The sequence below is a fragment of the Chiloscyllium plagiosum genome, unplaced genomic scaffold, assembly GCF_037043375.1.
Source record: "Chiloscyllium plagiosum isolate Xiang-an unplaced genomic scaffold, Cpla_swu_hap1 HiC_scaffold_25, whole genome shotgun sequence".
In the NCBI taxonomy this organism is placed as follows: Eukaryota; Metazoa; Chordata; class Chondrichthyes; order Orectolobiformes; family Hemiscylliidae; genus Chiloscyllium; species Chiloscyllium plagiosum.
The window spans coordinates 38,414,285-38,437,580 of record NW_028270163.1 but is presented as its reverse complement, the minus strand read 5'-3'; the positions used below and the strand labels follow the sequence as shown (position 1 = coordinate 38,437,580).

Genomic DNA, 23,296 nt, shown 5'->3' with positions numbered 1-23,296 from the left:
TCTGCGTGGGTTTCCTCTCGGTGCTCCGGTTTCCTCCCACAGTCCAAAGATGTGCAGGTCAGGTGAATTGGCCATGCCAAATTGCCTGTAGTGTTAGGTATAGGGGTAAATGTAGGGGTATGGGTGGGTTGCCCTTCGGCGGGTCGGTGTGGACTTGTTGGGCCGAAGGGCCTGTTTCCACACTGTAATGTAATCTAATCTAAAAAAAACAACCCATAGTGAAAACAAAATTAATAGGCTGGGAATGGTATATTTATCGATATGGTACCAAGGATAAGTAATTTGAGTTAGGATAAAGGTATAACACTTCTGAAACTGTTTCCTTGGAAAAGAAAGGATTGAGGTTTCTAAAGGATGAATACTGGAAGACACTGTCTGTAATCAATGCTGAGAAGTTATTGATTCTAAAATCTGGCATTGAGAGGAAAAAATAGGTCGGAAAAACCAATTTTTTTCAGATTGCTGTAAAGCCTGAATGCTTTTCCAGTCTGAGTCATCAAAACAGAAAGCATTGCATTGTCAAGAGAAATGTTTGAAATAAACGAAGAAAATAGTTAGGAGAATCGAGGAATTATTTTTAAATTTTTTTAACAAGGAGCTGGCATTGATGCACAAGCCTTACAAATCATGTGGAAACATGGCCAGGTCACCAGCATACTGCTTGGTAGCTGAGTAAAGAGTTACTTAGGGAGGTATGGAGAGAAGAGCAATCTTCCCAAGACCCAACCAATTGCTGGTCCTAAACTCATTTAGTTAAGTGGTAATAATTCTAGTCATTCAAGCTACAGCCTAAAGCTGTTTTGACATTGGCAATCAAAAATACAATTAAACAGCTGTATTTATGTTACTGATAACCTGAGCTTAGAAATTTGAAGCATTGCTGGTTTTATTTTTCTTTGTCAGGATGCACATTTTCTAAGCGCAGAAGAATGCATCACAGCAGGAGATTTCCAAAATAAGCATCCAAATGTTTGCCGCCTATCTCCTGTCAATCATTTTGGATCCAAGTTTGTTACCGTCTTAGCAACAGGTATGAGTTAATTGTGATAAAATCTCAGCTTATGAAAAATAATGTAATATAGGGACTAACCTCTGCACCACTTACAGCAGCTGCGAAGACTGATCTGAATGAAATTTCTCTGCCAACCATGATTCCTGGTATAACACCTGGAGAAAATCTGTTGTGTTTCTCCCTATCAGGAATCTGAAGCTCCCTAAATTTTTGGCTGCAGCACTTGGAGCAGAGCAAGGTTTGGAAGAACTGTGTTTGCAATGGTGACTAGTTGGGCGGTACGGTGGCACAGTGGCTAGCACAGCTGCCTCACAGCGCCAGAGACCCGGGTTCAATTCCGCCTCCGGCGACTGACTGTGTGGAGTTTGCACATTCTCCCCGTGTCTGCATGGGTTTCCTCCGGGTGCTCCGGTTTCCTCCCACAGTCCAAAGATGTGCAGGTCAGGTGAATTGGCCATGCTAAATTGCCCGTAGTGTTAGGTAAGGGGTAGATGTAGGAGTATGGGTGGGTTGCACTTCGGCGGGTCGGTGTGGATTTGTTGGGCCGAAGGGCCTGTTTCCACACTAAGTAATCTAATCTAATAAGTCAAATTTTTAAATGTAAAAATGTCAACTTTGCACTTTGAACAAAACCTACATTTTTGCAACTTTTTTTGCTCTGACTTTGAATTTGGATCAGAAATGTGTTGCAAATGCACTGATTTAAGCTAGAGAGTAGGATTGGAAATCTTGAAATAGTGCAGTCTCCCATCACATCTATGCATCACGCATGCAGTAAGTTCTCACTTAAAATTCATAGTTGTATTCCTGAAAGTTGCAAATTGAAGTGAATCATATTTTGCCTTTAAAATCAACGTAAAAGCTACAATCAAGTGCTATAGAGCCTTTCTGTTCAGAAATAAAAACATTAAAGTATATACCTTTTTAAGATTCTTTACAGTGATAAATTTCTATATTGATAAACAAAATATTTTAAAATAAAGTGAACTAAGCAATATAAAATGAAAATGGTAACTTGCCACTTGTGGTACCTGCTTGTCATAATCTCTCACCTTTTGTAAACCTTTCTTGTTGCCAACCCCCTGACTGGCCTCAACTGCTCCCTAATCTATCATCTCATTGAACATGCTTTCCAATTCTCCTACTGATTGTTGTGCTCCTGAACATTCACTGCAGATGACCAGTAAGAAGCAGGAAGAGCAGCTTCAACTTGCAGTTAGTAAGTTCTCCTCACGTGGAGTTTTATCAGATACCTCCCTTTCCACCCTGGCTTGAGTTTCAGAATTACGGGGAGCTGTGCCCATGATTAAGTGTAAGTAGTGATAGTGTAAGCAAGCACTGTAAGCTTTGCTGGTTTTACACCAGCAGAGAGGAGTTATATCCCAGTATGATGTCTTGCATTGTCAGCTTCAGGGATTTGCTACCAGGAGATTTCTGACCAAAACGGGGTGAAGTTAACCAGCAATTCATTTGAAGAAAGTCATCTGCAGCTACTTCTATCTCTCTCTGCTTATGTCTCAAGCCCTTATTCCCAGTGAGGGTTCAGGAGATTTGATAAAAGGGTGAGTCAGGGTAGCAAGAGACACTGCAAGTCTGAGGATTGCCACCTAGAAGGTGAGTTAGGAATTGAGACAGCTACCATCAGGGAATCAGAGAGCAAAAGTAAGGAGAAGAGTGTGGAAGAGGCCAATCCAATTGGTGCCGATTAGTTCATGTGTCTGTGGTAAACTGTATTAAAACAAATCTTGCACACTAAATGAGAACACAGACCACGTAAGATTGCTGTTAAAGCTAAATAGTTTTAAACAAGGACTTGGTATGTTTCCTACTGCAAATCTGTGTTTTCACTTTTTCCTTAGGTGGCCCAGATAATCAAGTTCATTTTGAAGGTTACCAAGTTTCCAATCAGTGTATGGCTCTCGTAGGCGATGACTGTTTTCTGCCATGCAGAGATGCACCAGAGCTGGGATATGTTAAGGAGTCTTCTAGTGAGCAGTATGTTCCTGATGTTTTCTATAAGGTAATTGATTAGCTGACTGTGTTACACAGTATATACTATGTGCAACATGAGTCCAAACAATTGCAATAAATAGTCCAATCTATTGAATCTGTTTGCACTTCTCTGTCAGGCAATGCAATCAACTTATAATTTGCTACCTTTTAATCTTTTTGTTTTATTCCCAGTTATCTTAAATGTGTGTCCTCAAGTTACCGATTCAGTTAATAGAAACATTTCTCCCTGATTATCATATCAAAATGCATCGTATCTTTAAACACCTTTGTCAAATTCCCTATTGATATTCTCTCCTTGTTTGCTATTAAGGTCAGCCTTATAATCTTGCAGGGAGAAAGGAAAGAAAATGCAAAGTGGGTGCTGTGGGCCATTGAGGTTCGAAGCAAAGTGGACTCCAGACCCACAGCAATCTGGTTGACTCTTAACTGCCATCTGGGCAATTAGGGATAGCAATAAATGCTCGTCACCCAGAGATACCCACACCCCGTGAGTGATTTTTAAAAAAAGATGAAATCAGTGACCGTACGATATACTGTTTAACGTTGTACTTATACTTGAGGAAAATTGTTCACCCAAGTGAAGAGCCTTTTCCTTTCGCAACATCTTGAGTATTCATTTCAATGAAAGGCTGAACCAAATTGTCTGCAGCCTTGATGTCCCATGAGACGCTGAATTGAGCAACCAACGCCATGTCCTTTCTATCACTGAGGTTACTCACGTCCATCGCCATTACGGGCATCTTCATTCCTGACTGTTCATCTCCTGCAGCTCTACCAGATCTCTGCGCTCCTCCAGTTCTGACATCTCTGCAGCCATGAGTTTCTTTACTGCACCATGGTGATTGTGCTTTCAGTTGCCCATATCTTCAGCTCTGGAATCCCCTTCCTAAACTTCCCTACTTTTTTTTTAAACCTGTCTCTGTTAAGAAATTCCTAAAACTTACCTGTTTATCTAAGTTTGTCATCATCTATTGTGGCTTTGTGTCTATGCATCGAGTCATCACTCCTATGCAATGACAGCATTTTTCTATCATAAAAGTGATACATAAATTATTTTATGGAATCTTACAGCACAAAAAAAGGTATTTTAAGAACATCTTGTCCACATATGTACCCAGCAGCCTGTTGAAAGCTACTGCAGAATCCGTTTCCACCTCTCTGTCAGGCCGTGCAATCAGTTTATAATTTGCTACCTTTTAATCTTTTTGTTTTATTCCCAGTTATCTTAAATGTGTGTCCTCAAGTTACCGATTCAGTTAATAGAAACACTCCTCCGTGATTATCATATCAAAATGCATCATACCTTTGAACACCTCTGTCAAATTCCACATTGACATTCTCTACTTCAAGTCCACCTTATGTTTTTGAATAACCACTTGACTTTCCAACGTAACAAGTTCCTCAATCTTTTGAAATTCTCAGATTTTCTCTGGGGATGATTTTTAAAAATCCAGCATGTTCCAAACAAAATAAGGGGAATGTTGTCCTGAAAGCTGTAGCATTGGGCTGCCTTCTATTTCTCATTGTGTGCTGCTCCTTGGTGACATCATCTCCAAACACCTCATCCACATGAAAGCTGAAGCAAGCCAGTTATACCTCACTCATGCCCTTGTCGACCACTCCACTGTCTCTAAATTGTCAGACTGCTTGCTTGTCATTCAGCATTGGCTGAACAGAAATTGACTAAAACAAGGTATTGCGAAAACCAATCCGTTGTCGTCAAACTCTTTCTTTGTCACTGACTCCACCCTTCCTTATTGGCAGCTGAGGCTGAAACGCATCCTTGGTGTCAGATTTGATTTTCAGATAAGCTTCTGAGCACATGTCTGCATTATCACTAAGACTGGCTGCTTCCATCTGTTTGTGTGACTTCAACACTTCCTCAGCTCAGTTGCTGAAGTTCTTGTCTGTGTCATTGCCTTATGACTGTTAACATGCTTTTGACTAGCCTCTTGCTTTCTAAACTCTATAAAATTCTACTCCTCTAAAAGGCTGTTCATGCATCACTCCTGTGATCACTGACCTTCTGTAAGCAATGCCTCATTTTTAAAATACAAATTGTTTTTAAATAACCTGACCTATCTCTGTAATCTCCTCCAGTTCTCAGACTTCAGCACTCATTCAATTATGACCTGTGTATCCCAGATTTTAATCATTCCATGATTGATGATGGTGCTTTTAACTGCCCTGGCCCTACATTCTGGAATTCACACACTTAATCTCTTAATTAGTTTTTCATCCTTTAAGGTGTTCTTGGAGACCTGAACTGATGCTACTTTCTGGACTTGGTGTCAAGTTTTGTATGATAAACCCCTGTCAAGAACATCAGGTTGCTTAACTATGTTAAGGATCCAATGTAAATGCGATTTGTTTTCTTCAAAATTGGATCTGATTCTTCAACTGCGGCCTAATCCATCACTTATCAATGTTTGGCAAAACACTGTTGCTCCTATGCTCTGTACCACCATTTATAAAAGTGATAGCTTTTATCAACTTGTTTTACTATCTTCAAAGAATCCCCAGTCCTTCATGTTCCTGCATTCCCTATAAAAATGATACCATTTACTTCATATTGCCTGTCCAAATGCTTCATTGGGAATCCATCGCTCTGTGATTCTGTGCATTAACTTTCATCTATCTGCCCATTTTACGAGACTGACTAAGTTCTTTTGAAGGCTGTTTTATTCTTTTATTCGAATGCTAGATTACTATTGCTAACAGAAGCTTAATTTTGAGTAGAAATTTTGCAAAACATTTTTCATAATGATAATAGTGTTAACCCAATGCATGTAAACTGTTCGTGTGGTTTCTCTCTCATAGGACATAGACAAATTTGGTAACGAAATCACACAATTAGCAAGGCCTTTGCCAGTTGAGTATCTGATCATAGATGTAAGTATGAGCTAAGGTAAATCTTTAATCCTGAATTTGATCAGGACTGTATTTCATTTTTCCTTGGATAAAGCGAGAGAACATTTAAATTGTGGCTGCATAATATGGAGCTTGAATCTATTAATGGTTGTTTTGTCTTTGCCAGTACTGCAGTACAGAAATAATTCTGTTGCAGAATTAAAAGGCATAAACATGATGTGCCTAAACACGGGCATCATGTTTTGAATGGGTAGTTTGGTGGCATTAATGTGGGTTAAGTTTGAGGCTGATGAGAAGTACACAGAGTTTGTGTGTCATCTCACTCACTGCTAAGTCATTTCAATTGCTGAAGTACAAATTACATAGGCAACATCTATCTACTATATCTCCTATTTCTTGAGAAAACTAGTTTCCTTAATACATACAATGTTCAAATTGCATAGTAAATTTATTTTGCTCTTGTCAGTTTTTTTTAACCAAACATTTATGTATATGTTTGTTTCTTAAAAGAACAGAAATCTGTTAAGTAGAGCTTCTGGTTGAAGATGAATTGTAGCTATACAAAAACAAGACTGGTTAAAATTGTGAATAACTCAGTCACACTGAATGGAAAGTTGCCAGCCAAATGGTATTTGAAGAACTACATTTAGTTTCAGCATTCCTGGGCTAAGGAAGGAGAAGCTTGATCAAATTACCATCTTGGCAATGATGTACTCTTAACAGGAACATCTTGATGTTACTCCCTGTTGGGGTTCACAGACATATGGCTTTTGACAACCTGACACCTAATTCAACAATAAGTGAGTGCTTATAGGAAAGAACAAATGGGAGAAAATTGGCATGTTTAGTTGAGTTTCTAGTCAGTGGTGAAATACTTCCCTGTAATGTTGATCACATGCAGCTTGGTAGTAGAAATAGTGAAATTTGTTATTTTTAGAACTAATATTATACTCTATTAATCCTAAATGTTTTTCACTTGGTAACCAACCCTACAAGTTCAAATATCTGACAAGCAAAATTAGTATCATAGCAGACAAACTCAAAACGTAGTTTGGGCATTGCTGTGCCATCTACTACAAGTTATTAGGTTCAGTTAATTATTTTAACTTGATGAATTGGTTACTGATTTGCAAAACTTTTTTTTTCAGTTTCATTCATTATTAAGACAGGTTTATTTGTCATGCAGTGCTGATTGATTTTGGTCAATGATTATTCTCTTGAGAAATGACAGACAGATGTGGAGGACTATAGTTTGTCGGCACTGTTCTTAAAACAGTAGCCAAAGTAAGGCACTGTACAGAAATCTAAGTGAAACCAGATCGGCAGACAGCCCAACAGCTGCCAGTACATGGAAATATTTAGAATCTGAAGCTACTTCCTGTGCAGGTGTTCCAGGCACTGATTTCTATTAGCAATAACATGCATGTATAGATCCCAGCTACTGTTCCGAAAGCCTTCCTTCTCCACAAGCAATAGTTTTAAATTATTACGGTCAATATCCCTTCTAAACTGTTTTGCGTAGCCTGTTCTGTTTAATGCTATGCACCATTTAAATATATTTTGTTGGGCTGTGCATGAGCAGTATCTTAAAATGTATAATTTGTAAATATCCTGTGCAAAACTTTCTAGGTTCCTACTTCATTGGTTTTAAAGTGTGTTGGGACGTCATGATGTGGAGTTGTTGGTGTTGGACAGGGGTGGACAAAGTTTAAAAAGTCTCACAACCTGATCACAGCTACCTGATGAAGGAGCAGTGCTCCGAAAGCTAGTACTTCCAAATAAACCTGTTGGACTCTTAACCTGGTGTTGTGTGATTTTTAACTTTGTGACATCATAACCACAAAATCCACCTTATTCCCTGTTTTTGAATATTGTCTGCCCTCCCACTCTGTTGAAGCCTTTCTGGCAGAACAAGCTGAAATCATTGCAAAGACTACACCTGTCCTTATAAAAACTTCAGCCATATCTTTGTTTCATCCAAGCTGAAATGTTTTAATACTCACCTGTCTGATTTCAGCAACCTCTCTATAGAAACTTAAGGCAATTTAACCTTCTCCTGTCTTTTTGTTACAGCACAAAATCCCACTTGCTCACTGCCTTTGCTCAACTCATTGTCAGTTACTGTCTCCAATGAAAAATTTTCACCATTGTGCTAAATACCACACACTCCTTAGCTTATAACCTTGCCCAGCCATAAAGCCCTCACCCCTGGCTAAAACTCCATTGTTCTGTCTCTAGCTTTTTTTATATATCCCACTTATATTTAACACACTGTTGACAGCTGTGCTTTCAGCTATCAAAGCTTCAAATTCTAAGATTTTCTTCTTAAATTCATCCATCCTTCTCCCCGCTTTACATGCTTATCCCATCTCATATTTACATTGTCTTGGCATTTATTTTTGTGCATATTCCTGAGAAGCACAGGACACCTTTTCTCTGTTTAAAGGTAGTCATTTCATGCAAGTTGTTACTGTCTTGTAGAAAATCTGGCTATCTCATTCCTAAAGATAATTTTATCCAAAGTCGTTTCAAATATGGAAACATTTTATCTATTTTTAAAGAAGTGCAAATGTTGAATTCTAGAATTAAAAATAGAAAATAAGGCAAATTCCAAGCAATTGTGCATCTTCTGCAATATGACAGGACTGGGTGATGTTTTTGTGTGTAGACTCCTATTCAGAAGTGTCCTAACAATTGGTCTATTTCTGAAATACTAGTCTGCCTTTTCTCTAACAGTACTATTGTGGGACTTGATTGAAGTATACAAAATGCTGAACAATCTTATCAAGGTCGATCTGGAAATGTTTCCTCATGTAGGTGAGTCCGAAACTAAGAGACACTTTTTTAAAGTTAGTGATCACACTTTTTAGGGCAGACGAGAATGTATTTTCTCTCTGATCAGAAGGCTGCTGAGGATTTTAAGGAGATGGATTTTTGTTCAGTTGAATCAAAGGTTAATGGGAATAAGTATTTCAAACAAATAGATCAGCTACGATCTTGTAAAGTGGCAAGACAGGCTTGTGGAGCGAAATGGCCGATATCTGCTCCAAATATGTTTATATGCTGCCTGTTTTCATGATTTTCTCTTTTGTATCTATAAACTTGATTTTTTTATTCTGATTGATTGATTGTACATCCAATATAGATTCCTACAACTTTTCCAAAGGATCCTGTTTACACTTTTGCTGCATCCCCACACCCCTTCCCTGTTGTGAACAGGGATGTCGTCGGAGAGACACAGGTAAACATTTCACTGCTGTATTGAACAAGTTAGCATTCTGTTAAACTTTGAATGGGTGCATAAAATGAAGCAGGCACAAAACAGAATACCAACAGTTGGGTTGAAATTTTTACTGAGCTTGGAATTCTCTTTGGCCTACATTTGAATTTTCTTACGGGATTGTTTTGCCTTCTGTTATTGCAGAGAAACTGGCTGACATAGTTTTAAGCAGTAACTAGCAGCACTTGTTCAACAACTCACGTGTGTGGCATAATAATCCACTTCATAAATTCACAGCTGTTGTAAAATGATTTCATTTTTGCATTTCACTAAACCTATTGGCATGGATGTCGGTTTGTTTGACTCTACAACACAAATACCTCCACTAGACTACAGTGTAACATATCCAGAGGCATATGGATGCATCCAATAAATGGTCTCCTAAGTAAGGGTGGCCAATAATTGTAGGATAACAAAAGCTAATGAAAACCCCCAGTAATAGATTGTGTTTATTAATGACCCAGATTGTGGCTAACAATTACATTTCAATAATATCACTCCAATGAGAGTACCTGAGTTTAATGCTTTAAGCTCTATCATTTCCAAATTTACAACTATATGAACATCTAATGTTCGAATTTTCTTCACACGTTATCTTCACTTCTTCACTTCCATAGCTGCCCCCTCCACCAAAACACATACGCACACCCACAAACAGACGCGCACGATGGGATTTTTAGGTTTTGCTTCGTAATCTTTTGAACTCCCTCAAGTTATTTTAGCGTGGCTCAGTGAGTATTAACTTGCCTTTGGGTTTAACCCCAAAACCAGAAATTTATACAAAGCTTTATTTCTCTAAAATTCTACTGTAGATTGTGGTGATATTTGATTATGGTTCGCCCAAATAAATCACACTGAAAACTACTCTTATAGCTATATCCTGCAAGATTTTTTTTAATAACGCATATGACCATGAATTCTTCTGAAGGCAGCTCATTAGGATCAAGTTTAACTGTTTAGAGTTCGGTTTTAATATCTCACTTAAAACTATAATTTGAACAGCTGGTTCAATTTAAATTGACTTCAGATAAATGCATAATAACTTGATCCAAATTTATGTTGAAGTAATGTATTGCATAGATTTCCAGTAGAAGTTGTCTTTTTTTTATATATTGATTCTTCACAATGAGCTAGGAAGTCAATATCTGATCTGCATAATCTGAATTGACATTAACAATATTAACTGGAACTTTTGAGGAATGTTGGGTCATCCAAATAGAACCTTCTACTTGTATCACAAGTTAGAATTTCTACCTTGATAAGTTACTTGACTGAAACAGTCATATAACTTCTGTTCCCTTCTTGAAGGTATTGATTCTTGCTGAGGGATGGTTTCAAGCACCCAAGTCAACATTTGTTATTTGTTTAGATTGACAGTGAGTGTTGTATTGTTTAACTGTGGTGAGCATCAGAGCAGAGCCCATTCAGTCTTTACGTGTCAACATGCATTTTCCAGGACCAGCCATTCGAAAGCAATAGGAAGTAGAATCACAAAAATGTTACAGCGTAAAAGAAGGCCATTTAACGTAACATATCTGCACTGGTACTCTGGAAACTTTGGCTTGGTTCCAAACCATTTTTCCCCTCGTAATTCTTGTATTTTTTCACCCATTATCATCATCCAATGCTCTCGTGAATGCCACATTTGAACCTGCGTCCAGCTTGTTGGCTTTTTTTTCTCCTCTGCCAATCAGCGTAGCAATTATTTAAATTGTGGCATTCTTATTGTTCCTTGAATTAAAACAGTTAACTCATTGAAACAAGAATATGAAGCTCCAATGTGCCTAGTCTGTATTATATTAGTTATAGTATTAGTGCCCTCAGATAATACTCACAGTATCAAAAAATAAATATTCTGGATGTAGGTTTGCTTGCTGAGCTGCAAGCTTCAGTTTCAGACATTTCATCACCATGCTAGGTAACATCAGTAAGTCTCTGGATGAAACACTAGTGGTATGGCCTGCTTTTTATTTGTGTTTAGGTTTCCTTGGGTTGGTGATGTCATTTCCTGTTCTTTTTCTCAGGGGGTGGTAAATGTTTTATATTGATTCTTCACAATGAGCTAGGAAGTCAATGTCTGATCTGCATAATCTGAATTGACATTAACAATATTAACTGGAACTTTTGAGGAAAGTTGGGTCATCCAAATAGAACCTTCTACTTGTATCACATAAGTTAGAATGTGTCTGTTGATGGAGTTCCAGTTGGAATGCCATGCTACTAGGAATTCTCGTTCATATCTCTGTTTGGCTTGTCCTAGGTTGGATGTGTTGTCCCAGTCGAAGTGATGTCCTTTCTCATCTGTATGTAAAGACAGTAGTGAGAGAGGGTCCTGTCTTTTTGTGGCTAGTTGATGTTCATGTATCCTGGTGGCTAGTTTTTTTTTCTAGAAGCATGGCATTCCAATCCAGAACTCCATCAACAAACGTGTTGACTTGGATTCCATTTACCACCCCCAAGAAAAATAACAGGAAATGGAATCACCACAGGAAATGACATCACCAACCCAAGGAAACCTAAATGCAAATACAAGGCAAGCCATAACACTAGTGCTTCATCCGGAGCTCACTGATGTTACCTAGTAGGGTGACGAAATGTCTGAAAATGAACCTTCCAGCTCAGCAAGCAGTCAACCTCAACCTGAGCTACAAACCTTCTCAAAACTAGCTAAACTAAGTATTGTTTAATACAAGCTTTATTTTTGTGTTTTAAAAACTAAAGAACTACGAATGCTGGCAATCGGAAGCAAAAAGTGAAACTGCTGGAAAAACTCAACAGGTCTGGCATCATCTGTGGAGACAAAGCATTTTGGGTCCAGTGACCAGTGGGTCGATGCAGACTCAATAGGCCGAATGACTTCTTCCCACACTATGGGAATTCCATGACCCTTCAAAATATGACCCTTCAGAGTTCTGCCTTTCACAGTACAGATGCTGCCAGACTTGCTGAATCTTTTTCAGCAATTTCTGTTTTTGTCTTTATTCTTGTGTTCCTTATAGCAGCAAAAAGTAACTTCCTTTGTTTACTGCAGGATTTCCATACCCTTGCCTCCTACCTATCACAGAATCAATCTGCTGTCTTTCTTGATGTCATCTCAGATTTCCACCTACTTCTGTTTCTGGTAACCAATGATGTTATGCCACTCAGGGTGAGTATCATTCAATAGCCCTGAACATACAATGTAACATATCTGATTTTTGTTTAAAATCCCTAAGTTGTCCAGTTGTGACCACACCCGAAAGGAGTTTTGTTTTATTCCTTTAAAAGATGTTTGGTTGCAATGAATAAGTGGGGAAAAAAATCCAAAACATTAATGCTGTTTGGAATTGGAAAACGATAGGGCAAATTTATCTGTGGTTATTTGGACAATTTTAGTCTGATTGAAAGTAATAGTCATAGAGTCATACAGTACAAAAACAGTCCCCTTGGTCAACTCATCCATACCAACCAAGTTTCCCAAACTAAACTAGCCCCACTTGCCTGCATTTTGCCCATACCCCTTCAAACCTTTCACTTTTTATGTCTCTGTCCAAACGTCTTTTAAGTGTTGTAAATGTATCTACCTCCTCTGGCAGTTTGTTCCACACACAAACACCCTCTGTGAAAAGGTTGCCCCTCAGTTCCCTTTTAAATCTTTCCCCTCTCACCTTCAAAATATGCCCCCTAGCTTTGAACTACCCCATCCTAGGGAAAAGACCTTTGCTATTCACCTTACCTATGCCTCTCATAATTTTATAAATCTCTATAAGGTCACTCCTCAGCCTCCTATGCTCCAGGGAAGAAACTCCCATACTACCCAGCCTCTCCTTATAAATCATACCTTCCAGTCTTCGTAACATCCTTGTAAATATTTTTTTCACCATCTCCAATTTAATAGCATCCTTCCCATAGCAGGGTGACCAGAAATGTACACAGTAGTCCAAAAGTGACCTCACCAATGTAGGTTGACCTCAAAATGACATACCAACTACTATACTCAGTGGTCCGAGCAATGAACGCAAGTATACTAAAAGCCTTCTTAAACACCCTGACTATCTGTGATGCAATTTTCAAAGAACAATGTTCCTGAACACCAAGGTCTGTCTACCCAGGGGCCTACCATTAACCGTATAAGTTCTGCTCTTGTTTGTTTGACCAATATGGAACGCCTCGCATTTATCCGAATTAAACTCTTCATCTGTCACTCCTCAGCCCATTGGCCCAATTGATCAAGATCCCTTTGTAATCTTGGATAACCTCCTTCATTGTCCACTATACCACCATTTATGGTGTTATCTGCAAACTCACTAACCATGCCTTCTAAATTCTCATCCAGCTTTGTACCCCTTCACCACCTGGTGGAAAATGGTGAGAATGCTATCATTAAAAAGGGCCTCCTCCTCAGTGGTGAAAAGCAACTTCCTTGTGGTCAGGCAGGTGTCAGACACATGTAACTTTGTGTGTAGAGTTTGTGAGGCAACACTGGGTTGGGGGGAGGGCAGTTTCCACTTGAAGGAGTGATCACATGGCTACATAATTTTGCAAAATCACCCACTAAGAACAAATTTATTACATTGAAGTATTTTTGTGCAAATTAATAGTGAAAAAGAATAAGTTAAGCGTGCATTAATATTGTTAGCCATATATATAATCTGAATAGCTATCCTGTTCTGATCTTGCAGTCCAGCGTTGTACGTGCTGTTAGGAAGTTTTACTCTGCTCTGCTCATGTTTGTGTATTCTGCAGGAGGAAAGTATTCCGGAACTATTTTTTAAACTTTACAGATTATTTGCTTTTGCAGTTACATAACTTCTGTTTTGGTGGATGCTCATTGGAATCGTAAAATATTTACTGTAATGAGTTGCTTTTCAATATGGATATAAATCTGTTTAATAAAAATTTGTGTGTGCATATTTTTGGCAGGCCACCCCCAGACCCAGGGTTGATTTTGAGTCAGAAGTAGCTTGCTGTTTTGGCATATTACCAATGAATGTCTGTAAAGATCATTTCTAGAATTTACTTTTTAGCTCAACAGGAAGCACAATATGTGCATGTGAGAGAAGTGGTTTGGTTGGTAGTAATCAACTGGAGATCAGAATCAATCAAAATATTGAACTGCTTGGGACTCTGTCTATGATGCATTTGATTTTGAGTTCAGTGTATTTTAATTTCAAATAATTCATCGTCATTATGTTTATTTTATGAATTTTAGTGTGAATTTTAACTTTGAGCAATAAAGGTATGTCATATTTTACAATATTCATTTTGGGCATTCTGAGGGGTTGTGACATCTGAGGTGTGACAGATCTTGTGACAGTCTTTGAAGTTGAATTAACCTTTCCAATTTGGATTGTAAATTTTGTCTTATTAGGATTTCACTCAACCTAGTGCTTTGGAAAAATGCCAATAGTTTGGAGTATTGCTAACAGCTTTATTTCATCATTCAGTATATTCTTGCAATCTAGTAAAATAATGTAAGCAGTATTCTAAATTACCAAGATAAAGGGAAAGCCATGTTCAGTAATTATTATAAAATTGAACTTTAAATCTTGTGGCCCAGTATAATCTACTTTCCTGTTTTTTTTTAACCATACAAACTGTTCATAGAATCTTACAGCATTGAAACAGGCCCAACCTGTCCATGCCAACCATGTTCCTAAACTAAACTAGTCCCACCTGCCTGTACTTGGCCCAGATCCATCTGAACGTTTCCTATTCATGAACTTATCCAAATATCTTTTTAAATGTTGTAACTGCATCCACCACTTTCTCTGACAGTTTATTCCACACACGAGCCACACTGTTTCAAAACAAATGTTGCCCCTTATGTCCTTTTTAAATCATTCTTCTCCCACTGTAAAAATATGCCCCCTAATTTTGAACTTCCCCACTATAAAGAAAAGAGTCTCGTCATTTATCTTATGATTTTATAAACATCAATAAGGTCACCCCTCAACCTCCCACACTCTGGTAGAAAAAAATCCCAGTCTGTTTTTATATCTCAAACCCTCCATTTATGACAACAGCATGTTAATTCATGGGCAACCAGACCTGCACAAACTACTCCAGAAGAGGCCTCACCAATGTCCTGTCTGACCACCTCATATATTCTCATCCAAATTATTTAGATAAATGACAACCAAAAGTGAACTCAATACTGATACCTGTGAAATACAGCAGTCACAGGTCTCCAGTCTGAAAAACACCTACCCACCACCACTCCCTCTGCTCTGCCATCAAGCCAATTTCGTGTCCAAATGGCATCCCACGTGATCTAACTATACTAATTAGTCTACCATGTGGAACCTTGTTAAATGTTTTACTGAAGTCCAAGTAAACAATGGAAGTTCAGTTCTACAGTTCAGCTGTAGAATACCTCCTTTGAAGAACTCTTTAAAAATAAGTCTTGTTTTGCATACTAAAATTTAGTTATGTTATTGAAGTTAAGATATTTTAATTGCAAGACAATGATGAATGAAGGAAAACATCACAGCTAAGTTCATTTTGTATCAGTAGTAAACACTCTATATATGACTTCCAGATACTGTATAACTGAATGCAGATGTGTTTTAAAATAAAAACACATTCTCATTGCAGAAAGACTTCAGTTGTGTGTTGATGTAAATCAAGGGTTTCAGTGAAAATCTACTATCACCTTATACTCTACCAGACACAAGTGAAAGTTCCCTAAGGAAGTAGGATTCCTTAAAAAACTATAATCATCAGAAGGCGATAAATCATGCCTGAGGCAGGAATTTCCCTTAATGGGCATCTGGTAGGGCCAGATAAGGCTACTTTAGGACCAGTGGGAGTGGGATAACATACTTTTATAAACAACTGATGCTTAATTTCACAGCATTTCAACCAAAGCCTTTGCCAAAATCAGTGGTTGGATTAGTACATGGGTTAGTCACAGATTAGGAATTCTTCACACTATTAGTTTTAAAATAGTGATGGAAAAGGATAGACAGGATCTAAAAGTTAAGATTCTAAATTGGAGGATGGCCAATTTTGACAGTATTAGGTGAGAATTTTCAAAAGTTGATGGGGTGCGGATGTTCGCAGGTAAAGAGGTGGCTGGAAAATCTTCAAAAATGAGATAACCAGAGTCCAGAGACAGTGTTAGGGTGAAAGGCAAGGCTGGTAGATGTAGGGGGACGCTGCATGACTAGAGAAATTGAGGTTTTGGTCAAGAAAAAGAAGGAAGCATGTATCAGGTACAGACAGCAAAGATGAGTGAATCCTCAGGCAGTAGAGGTATACCTTAAGAGAGAAATCGGGGAGAAAAAAGGGGACATGAGATTGATTTTGCAAATAGGGTTAAGGAGAGTCCAAAGGGTTTTTACAAATACATTAATAACAAACGCTTAACTAGGGAGAGAGTAGGACGACTCAAAGATCAGCAAGGCAGCCTATTTGTGGAACCACAGGAAATTGGGGAGATACTAAACGAATATTTTGCATCAGTGTTTACTGTGGAGAAGGACATGGAAGGTACAGAATGTGGGGAAATAGATGATGACATCTTGAAATAAGTCCCTATTACAGAGGAGGATGTGCTGGATGTCTTAAAAGCCACAAAGGTGGAATAAATCCCCAGGACCTGATCGGGTGTAACCTAGAACTCTGTGGGAAGCTAGGAAAGTGATTGCTGGGCCCCTTGCTGAGATATTTGTATCATTGATAGTCACAGGTGAGGTGCTGGAAGACTGGAGGTTGGCTAATGTGGTGTCACTATTTCAGGAAGGTGACAAGCCTGACATCGGTGGTGAGCAAGTTGTTGGAGGGAATCCTGAAGGGCAGGGTTTACATGTATTTGGATAGGCAAGGACTGAATAGGGATAGTCAACATGGCTTTGTGCGTGGGAAATAACTTGACTGAGGTTTTTGAAGAAGTAACAAAGAGGATTGGTGAGGGCAGAGCAGTGGACGTGAACTATATGGACTTCAGTAAGGTGTTCAACAAGGTTTGTCATGGTAGACTGGTTAGCAAGGTTAGATTTCATGGAATACAGGGAGAAATAGCCATTTGGATACAGAACTGGCTTGAAGGTATAAGATGGAGGGAGTTGGTGGCGTTGGTTTGTTTTTCAGACTGGAGGCCTGTGACCAGTGGTGCATCACAGTGCTGGGTCCACTGCTTTTTGTCATTTTGTATAAATGATTTGGATGTAAAGATAGGAGGCATAGTTAGTAAGTTTGCAGATGACACCAAAATTAGAGGTGTAGTGGACAGCGAAGAACATTACCTCCGAGTACAACAGGATCTTGATCAGATGGGCCAATGTGCTGAAGAGTGGTGGATGGAATTTACATTAGATAAAGTGAGGCACTGCATTTTGGAAAGGCAATTCAGGGCAGGACGTATACACTTAATGGTAAGGTCCTAGAGAATGTTGCTGAACAAAGAGACCTTGGAGTGCAGGTTCATAGTTCCTTGAAAGTGGAGTCGCAGGTAGGTAGGATAGTGGAGAATGCATTTAGTATGCTTTCCTTATTTGGTCAGAGTATTGAATGTAGGAGTTGGAAAGTCATGTTGTGGCTGTACAGAACGTTGGTTAGGCCATTTTTGTAATATTGTGAGAGATTCTTGTCTCCCTCTTAATGGAAGGGTGTTGTGAAACTTGGCAGGGTTCAGAAAAGATTTACAAGGATGTTACCAGGGTTGGAGGATTTGAGCTATAGGGACAGGCTGAATAGCCAGGGGCTGGTTTCCCTGGAGCGCGGAGGCTGAGGGATGACCTTGTAGAGGTTCATAAAATCATGAAGAGCACGGATAGGATAAATAGACAAGGTTTTTTCTTGGGTTGGGGGAGTACAGAATTCGAGGGCATAGGTTTAGGGTGAGAGGGGAAAGATTTAAAAGAGACCCAAGGGCAACATTTTCATGCAAAGGATGGTGTGTGTATGACATGAGCTGCCAGATGAAGTGATGGAGACTGGTAAAATTACAACATTTAAGACGCATCTGGGTGGGTATATGAATAGGAATGATTTAGAGGGATATGGGCTAAGCGCTGACAAATGGAAATAGATTAACAGGTCAGCATGGATGAGTTGGACCGAAGGGTCTGTTTCTGTGCTTTGCATCTGACCCTGTGGCTCGGTATCATAGATAATCAAAATTAGAAAGCCAGGTCCTAAGACCAGTGGATCTTATTGGCAAAAGGCAGCTATGAATTTGCAAATAAATTTTACTGAAAATACTTGCAAGTGATGTCAGTAAATTTTCAGTGGCGATGTCATGGCTTAGTATTTCTATAGTCTGCATATTTATATCTGCTATTCAGTTACTTTGAAAAACCTGTTTTTAAAAAAATCTCTAACTTTTTATTCCTGAGAATGAGAACGTTAATCCTTTGATTTTCCTTGTTTGGTTTAATGTGTTGGGAGATGATGGTGCATTGCTAATACCACTGGACCAGCAATCCTGTGCCTAACGCTCTAGTGATGTAGGTTCAGATTCCACCATGATAGCTAATGGAATGTTGCTAAATTCAGTTGCTAAATCTGTAATAGTGATCACCATAACTAACATAAATTGCTGTTAAAAAAAACTACCCAATTCAATAATGTCCCAAAGTGAAGGAAATTCTCCAACTTTGACTGACACTGTCTACATGTGACTCGAGACCAACAGAAATACAGTTGACTCTTAACTACCATCTCTAATAACCTAGCATGCCGCTAAATTCAAGGATTGTTAGGATGAGCAGCAAATGCTGACTATGCTAGCAACACCCACATCCTGTGAAAGAATAAAGTAATGCTTTATTTATCTTGGTGAATTTCAAGTTTTAGCTTTCTAAAATCAATATTGTTTTCCATAATCATTCACTCCATGTGATGCAACATCCAAACTTTAATATTTTGGCACATCTAGATCCACCTGTGGTGTGAAATATGAAAAGGCTTCAGAAAATAAACTTGTTCAAAAACCTCAATTTCATATAGGACAGTTATGTATTTTATTAAATGCAAACTACTTTTCACAAATGGCAATCATTTTATCAGAATGTCCAGTTATTGTATTTTCTTCAAACACTTCCCTTTATACTGATATAGGTAATGTTTGTCTAATTTAAAATATTGATTATTCTAACTGGTTACATTGAGTTTAGCTCCATACAGTTTTTATTATATTACAAAGTTTTTAAGGTTACAAATATGTTTTTTTTCAAGAAGTGATTTATTTATATGTATTAATTTGTGTATTAGTAGAGGTCTGAACTGCGTTTATGTAAGAATTTTAGCAGCATTTGTCCCTTCATTGCTGAAGTGTACTTGTGTAAACTCGAGTTTCTGACGTGTCAGTGGCCAAATGGTGACTCCATGTTATTATTTATATACTCTGTCTTAGTCCTACATCATTATGCTGATTACTTATATCCAGCCACTAACACAATTATAATTTGAGTTTGCACTCAATTTATCACCTGTTTCTATTTTTAAAAAATCCAAATGACTCTTATTTTGGAATTTGGAAACTGGTTTCCACTCTTGTGAACGTTGGCTTTGAAATAAATTGTTTCAATGCAAGTTATTACAACCAAACTATTTATTTAAAGTCTTCATTCATCTCCAACAGTGCTCGTTCTCAATAGTGACATAGATCTGACCTTATTTCTGGGTGTTTAACTTTCACTCTTTCATATCTTTAACAGGATAGTATCAACTTGTTGTTGGAAGCAGTGAAAACACGGAATGAGGAACTTGCCCAGACCTGGAAGAGATCAGAACAATGGGCTACCATTGAACAGCTCTGCAGTAAGGAGATAAAGGGGATGGGTAGTGCAGTCAGTCTAAACAGTAATAGTAGAATACATGAATTTCTAACTTATTTATGTATCTGTTTCACATACCAGTCAGTCTTAGATCAGAAGCTGACACTCAAATCACAATTTGACATCTACTATTGCATACACAGCTGTGATAAGAATACTGATTTCTTGAATGGTTTCTCAGTTGCCCTGGAACTTTACTGGTATTCTTTCCTAGTTTTCTCATAAGATTACATGTGAATTTTAGAAATTGCTGTTATTAGGTTGTGAATGTAATGTCTGTCTGTTTACAAAGTACATTTTTGATGTCTGTAGGGAGTTGGGCATTGGGTACATTGCAGTAGGCAAGTTCCAGGTCTGATTCATAACTTCTCTGTTTAGAAGCCAAATCTAACTTGACACATCTTGGGATAGAAAGAAAAATTAGTGGAACACTTCTGTTTCGCCTGACCCATCCACTTTGATCCACAGTGTTAAGACTTAAACTTTAAACCATTGCTGCTGGAGACAGATCTCAGAAGGTTTCTGATGTGTGAAATTGAATGAAAAGAATGAATGCCTTTAGAACAAGACAATTTGTGAGTAAAGGAGTTACAACAGTATTGTGATTGTGGTACCTGATTCATAATCCAAATGTTAGTTATTCAAATTCCACAAATGCAAATTGTAAAATTGATTTTGTCAAATCTGTTTGTTGTGGCCTATTGGAAAATATATACAGGAAAGGCTGGTTGTGTTGGTGGGCAAAGTGAATCTGTCACTGCTACCCAGTCTGTCTGTATCTTGCACCTAGTTCCAAGCCCACATTACATAGGTGATGTTGAATGCCCTCTTGGATGTAAGAGTATTTGTTTCCAATTGTCATGACTAACAGGGGTGAGCAAAAGACAGAGAAGGAATTTGTATAACAATTTTCACAACCTCAGTGTCCAAAATCTGATTGCAGTAACTAAATATTTTTAAGCTGCACATTATTCTCATTTAGAACTGTAAAGCTGTTTGTTCATTTATGATGGGGTCAAAATCCTGCACATCCTTTTCTAACTTAATTGTGGATGACTCTACATATGGATTGCAGCAATTTAAGAAGGCGGGTCACCAACGCTTTCTCGAAGGCAGTTGGGGATGGGCCACAGACGCTGTCCTTGCTAGAGACACTCAGCCCTGGAAGAAATAAAAGAAGGCCACATTTATAAAAAATCTTTGCTTTGTTATTCGAGCATAATTGTATAGGAATGTTAGGGTTTTGCTAAGGAGAAAATTGCTAGTAAAAGAATGTGAACCAGTGGTCAGGAATATTTATAATTGACTTTGTATTCTTCAAAATGTTCTCCCTATCGTGCAAACCTTCTGATCACCCAAGAGTCAGAGTCATACAGCTGGGAAGCAGCCAGTCCATGCTGAACATAATCCCAAATTAAACTAGTTCCACCTGCCTGCTTTTGGCCTATATCCCTCCAAACCTTTCCTGTTCATGTACTTCTCTACATGTCTTTTAAGCATTGTAACTATGCCCACATCCACCACTTCCTCAAGAAGTTCATTCCACATGCGAACCACCCACTGTGTTTTAACAAAAACATTTGCCCCTCATGTCGTCTTTAAATCTCTCCCCTTTTAAAAATATGTCCCCTTGTCTTGAAATTTCCCATCCTAGGGAAAGACATTTACCATTAACCTTTTTTTAGAACAAACTTCATCTCACTTTCTTGTCTTCTAAATTGATGACAGTAGGTAGCAGATATTTACAATACGATTAATATACATAACGTCAAAATATTGATTTCCCTATTTGAACTTTTAAATATGCATTTCCCTTTTACATAAAATCTAGCATTCCATTCAAACTACACAAACCTGAGTATTGCTGAAATGTAAGCATTTTGTCCTTCACCCATCAGGACAATTCGCAAGAATACTAATAAAGGGAAAAACCAACATTTATTATGTGTAAAAGGAGAGTGCTGATTTATGGAGGTGTGCCATGGGGAATAAAGCTGTTAAGGATCGACAATAAATGGCCTGACATTTCCTGGTTTTAAACCAGGCAGGTTGACTGTTATTGTTCGGGACTTTACCTTGAGTAATGAACTAGCAGATCTTTCTTACCTGTTGTATTGAAAATCTCACATTGTGTGCACATGTTCTTTCAGTCTACAAAGAACAGGACCCTATGCATCATGCTGCAAGTTTCACTGTGTAACTACCACTACTCAAAGCTGTAATATTTTAAAAAGGGTGCCATTTGATTTAAACAATACAAAATTCCAATTTTCACCTTTTTACCAAATTTGGAATCCTAAGTCTGCTGCTAGATGCTGTGATGCTGCTTGGCAACAGAAACCTGACAGGAGAGAAGAATCTGAATTGCTTTTATAATGTTAACAAAAGAGTTGGTCCTGGTAGTGATCAACTCTAAAGTTTGGCATACGTCTGTATCACAGTTTCTCTTCATAAAATGCTCAACTTTACCTGAATGAATTTGAATGTTTAGTCTTATACAGCATACTTGCATGTGCACTGTAGGTTTTAAACCTTTTCAGCCCTGATACTAATCATTTGCTGTCCACTTACAGGTACAGTGGGAGTTCAGCCACACAGTGCTTCTGATTATGGTGCACTGGGAGGGTCTCCACAGTCTGCTCCCACTGCGATGTGGTCCTGTAGACATTGCACATTCATGAACCACCCAGGCACTGACCAATGTGAAATGTGCAATCTTCCTCGAACCTAGCCAGCAGCAAAGGCAAGCCGGATTTGGACATACCCTTTGATCCTTTCTCCATTGGGAAGGCAAGGTGGCTGCCAGGGCACTCTGGATCCAGCAAGCAAATTCTACAAGTGAACTTGTACTCTTGAGGTCTGCCTGGACTTATTAATTGAGATTAAAAACAATTACTAAATACAAATTTTACTTTCAAGGACTTTTACTTTCTTCCACGTTTCAGTTGAATGTTTCTTGAGAAGGTGTCATTATTTGTGCAAAACAAATTCTATGGGGGTTAAAATGACACACTTGTTCATTAGTTATAAAATCTGGAGAGCAAAATGTAGCACCCAGCTCAGGAACAGCTATTGAAGGTTAGCTTTTATCTAAAGGCTATGGAAGGGTTTCAAATTTAAGTGAATTTAGCAAGTTACCTAAACTGCTCAAATATGTGGTGCCCCCTCAAAACAAAAGTACCAAAAACGTGATGATGCTTAGTTTGGCAAGTTTTGCTTTGTGCTGTCAGATGTTATCAATGTGGATGAGTCATAGAGGACTGAAGAATTAGAGCTGAGACTATATGTTACAGCAATTCTTAATTTGAACAGGCAAGATAAGGTTAAACACTTGAAGATATTTACTTGATAGGTGTT

The 23,296-nt window shown here is 38.3% G+C and overlaps 1 protein-coding gene across 2 annotated transcripts in view; it reads left to right on the top strand.

Annotated features, from left to right (window-relative positions):
- Positions 1-22,845, top strand: part of nploc4 (NPL4 homolog, ubiquitin recognition factor) — a 64,805-nt gene extending 41,960 nt beyond the window's left edge. For both annotated transcript variants that reach the window (XM_043714785.2, XM_043714786.2), the window contains 7 exons: positions 904-1,030; positions 2,872-3,032; positions 5,846-5,917; positions 9,042-9,137; positions 12,208-12,324; positions 19,820-19,922; positions 22,513-22,845. In XM_043714785.2, the coding sequence (XP_043570720.1) occupies positions 904-1,030; positions 2,872-3,032; positions 5,846-5,917; positions 9,042-9,137; positions 12,208-12,324; positions 19,820-19,922; positions 22,513-22,670 (834 nt within the window). In that variant the 3' untranslated portion in view covers positions 22,671-22,845. The remainder of the gene's footprint in view (positions 1-903; positions 1,031-2,871; positions 3,033-5,845; positions 5,918-9,041; positions 9,138-12,207; positions 12,325-19,819; positions 19,923-22,512) is intronic.
- Positions 22,846-23,296: the final 451 nt, after the last annotated feature.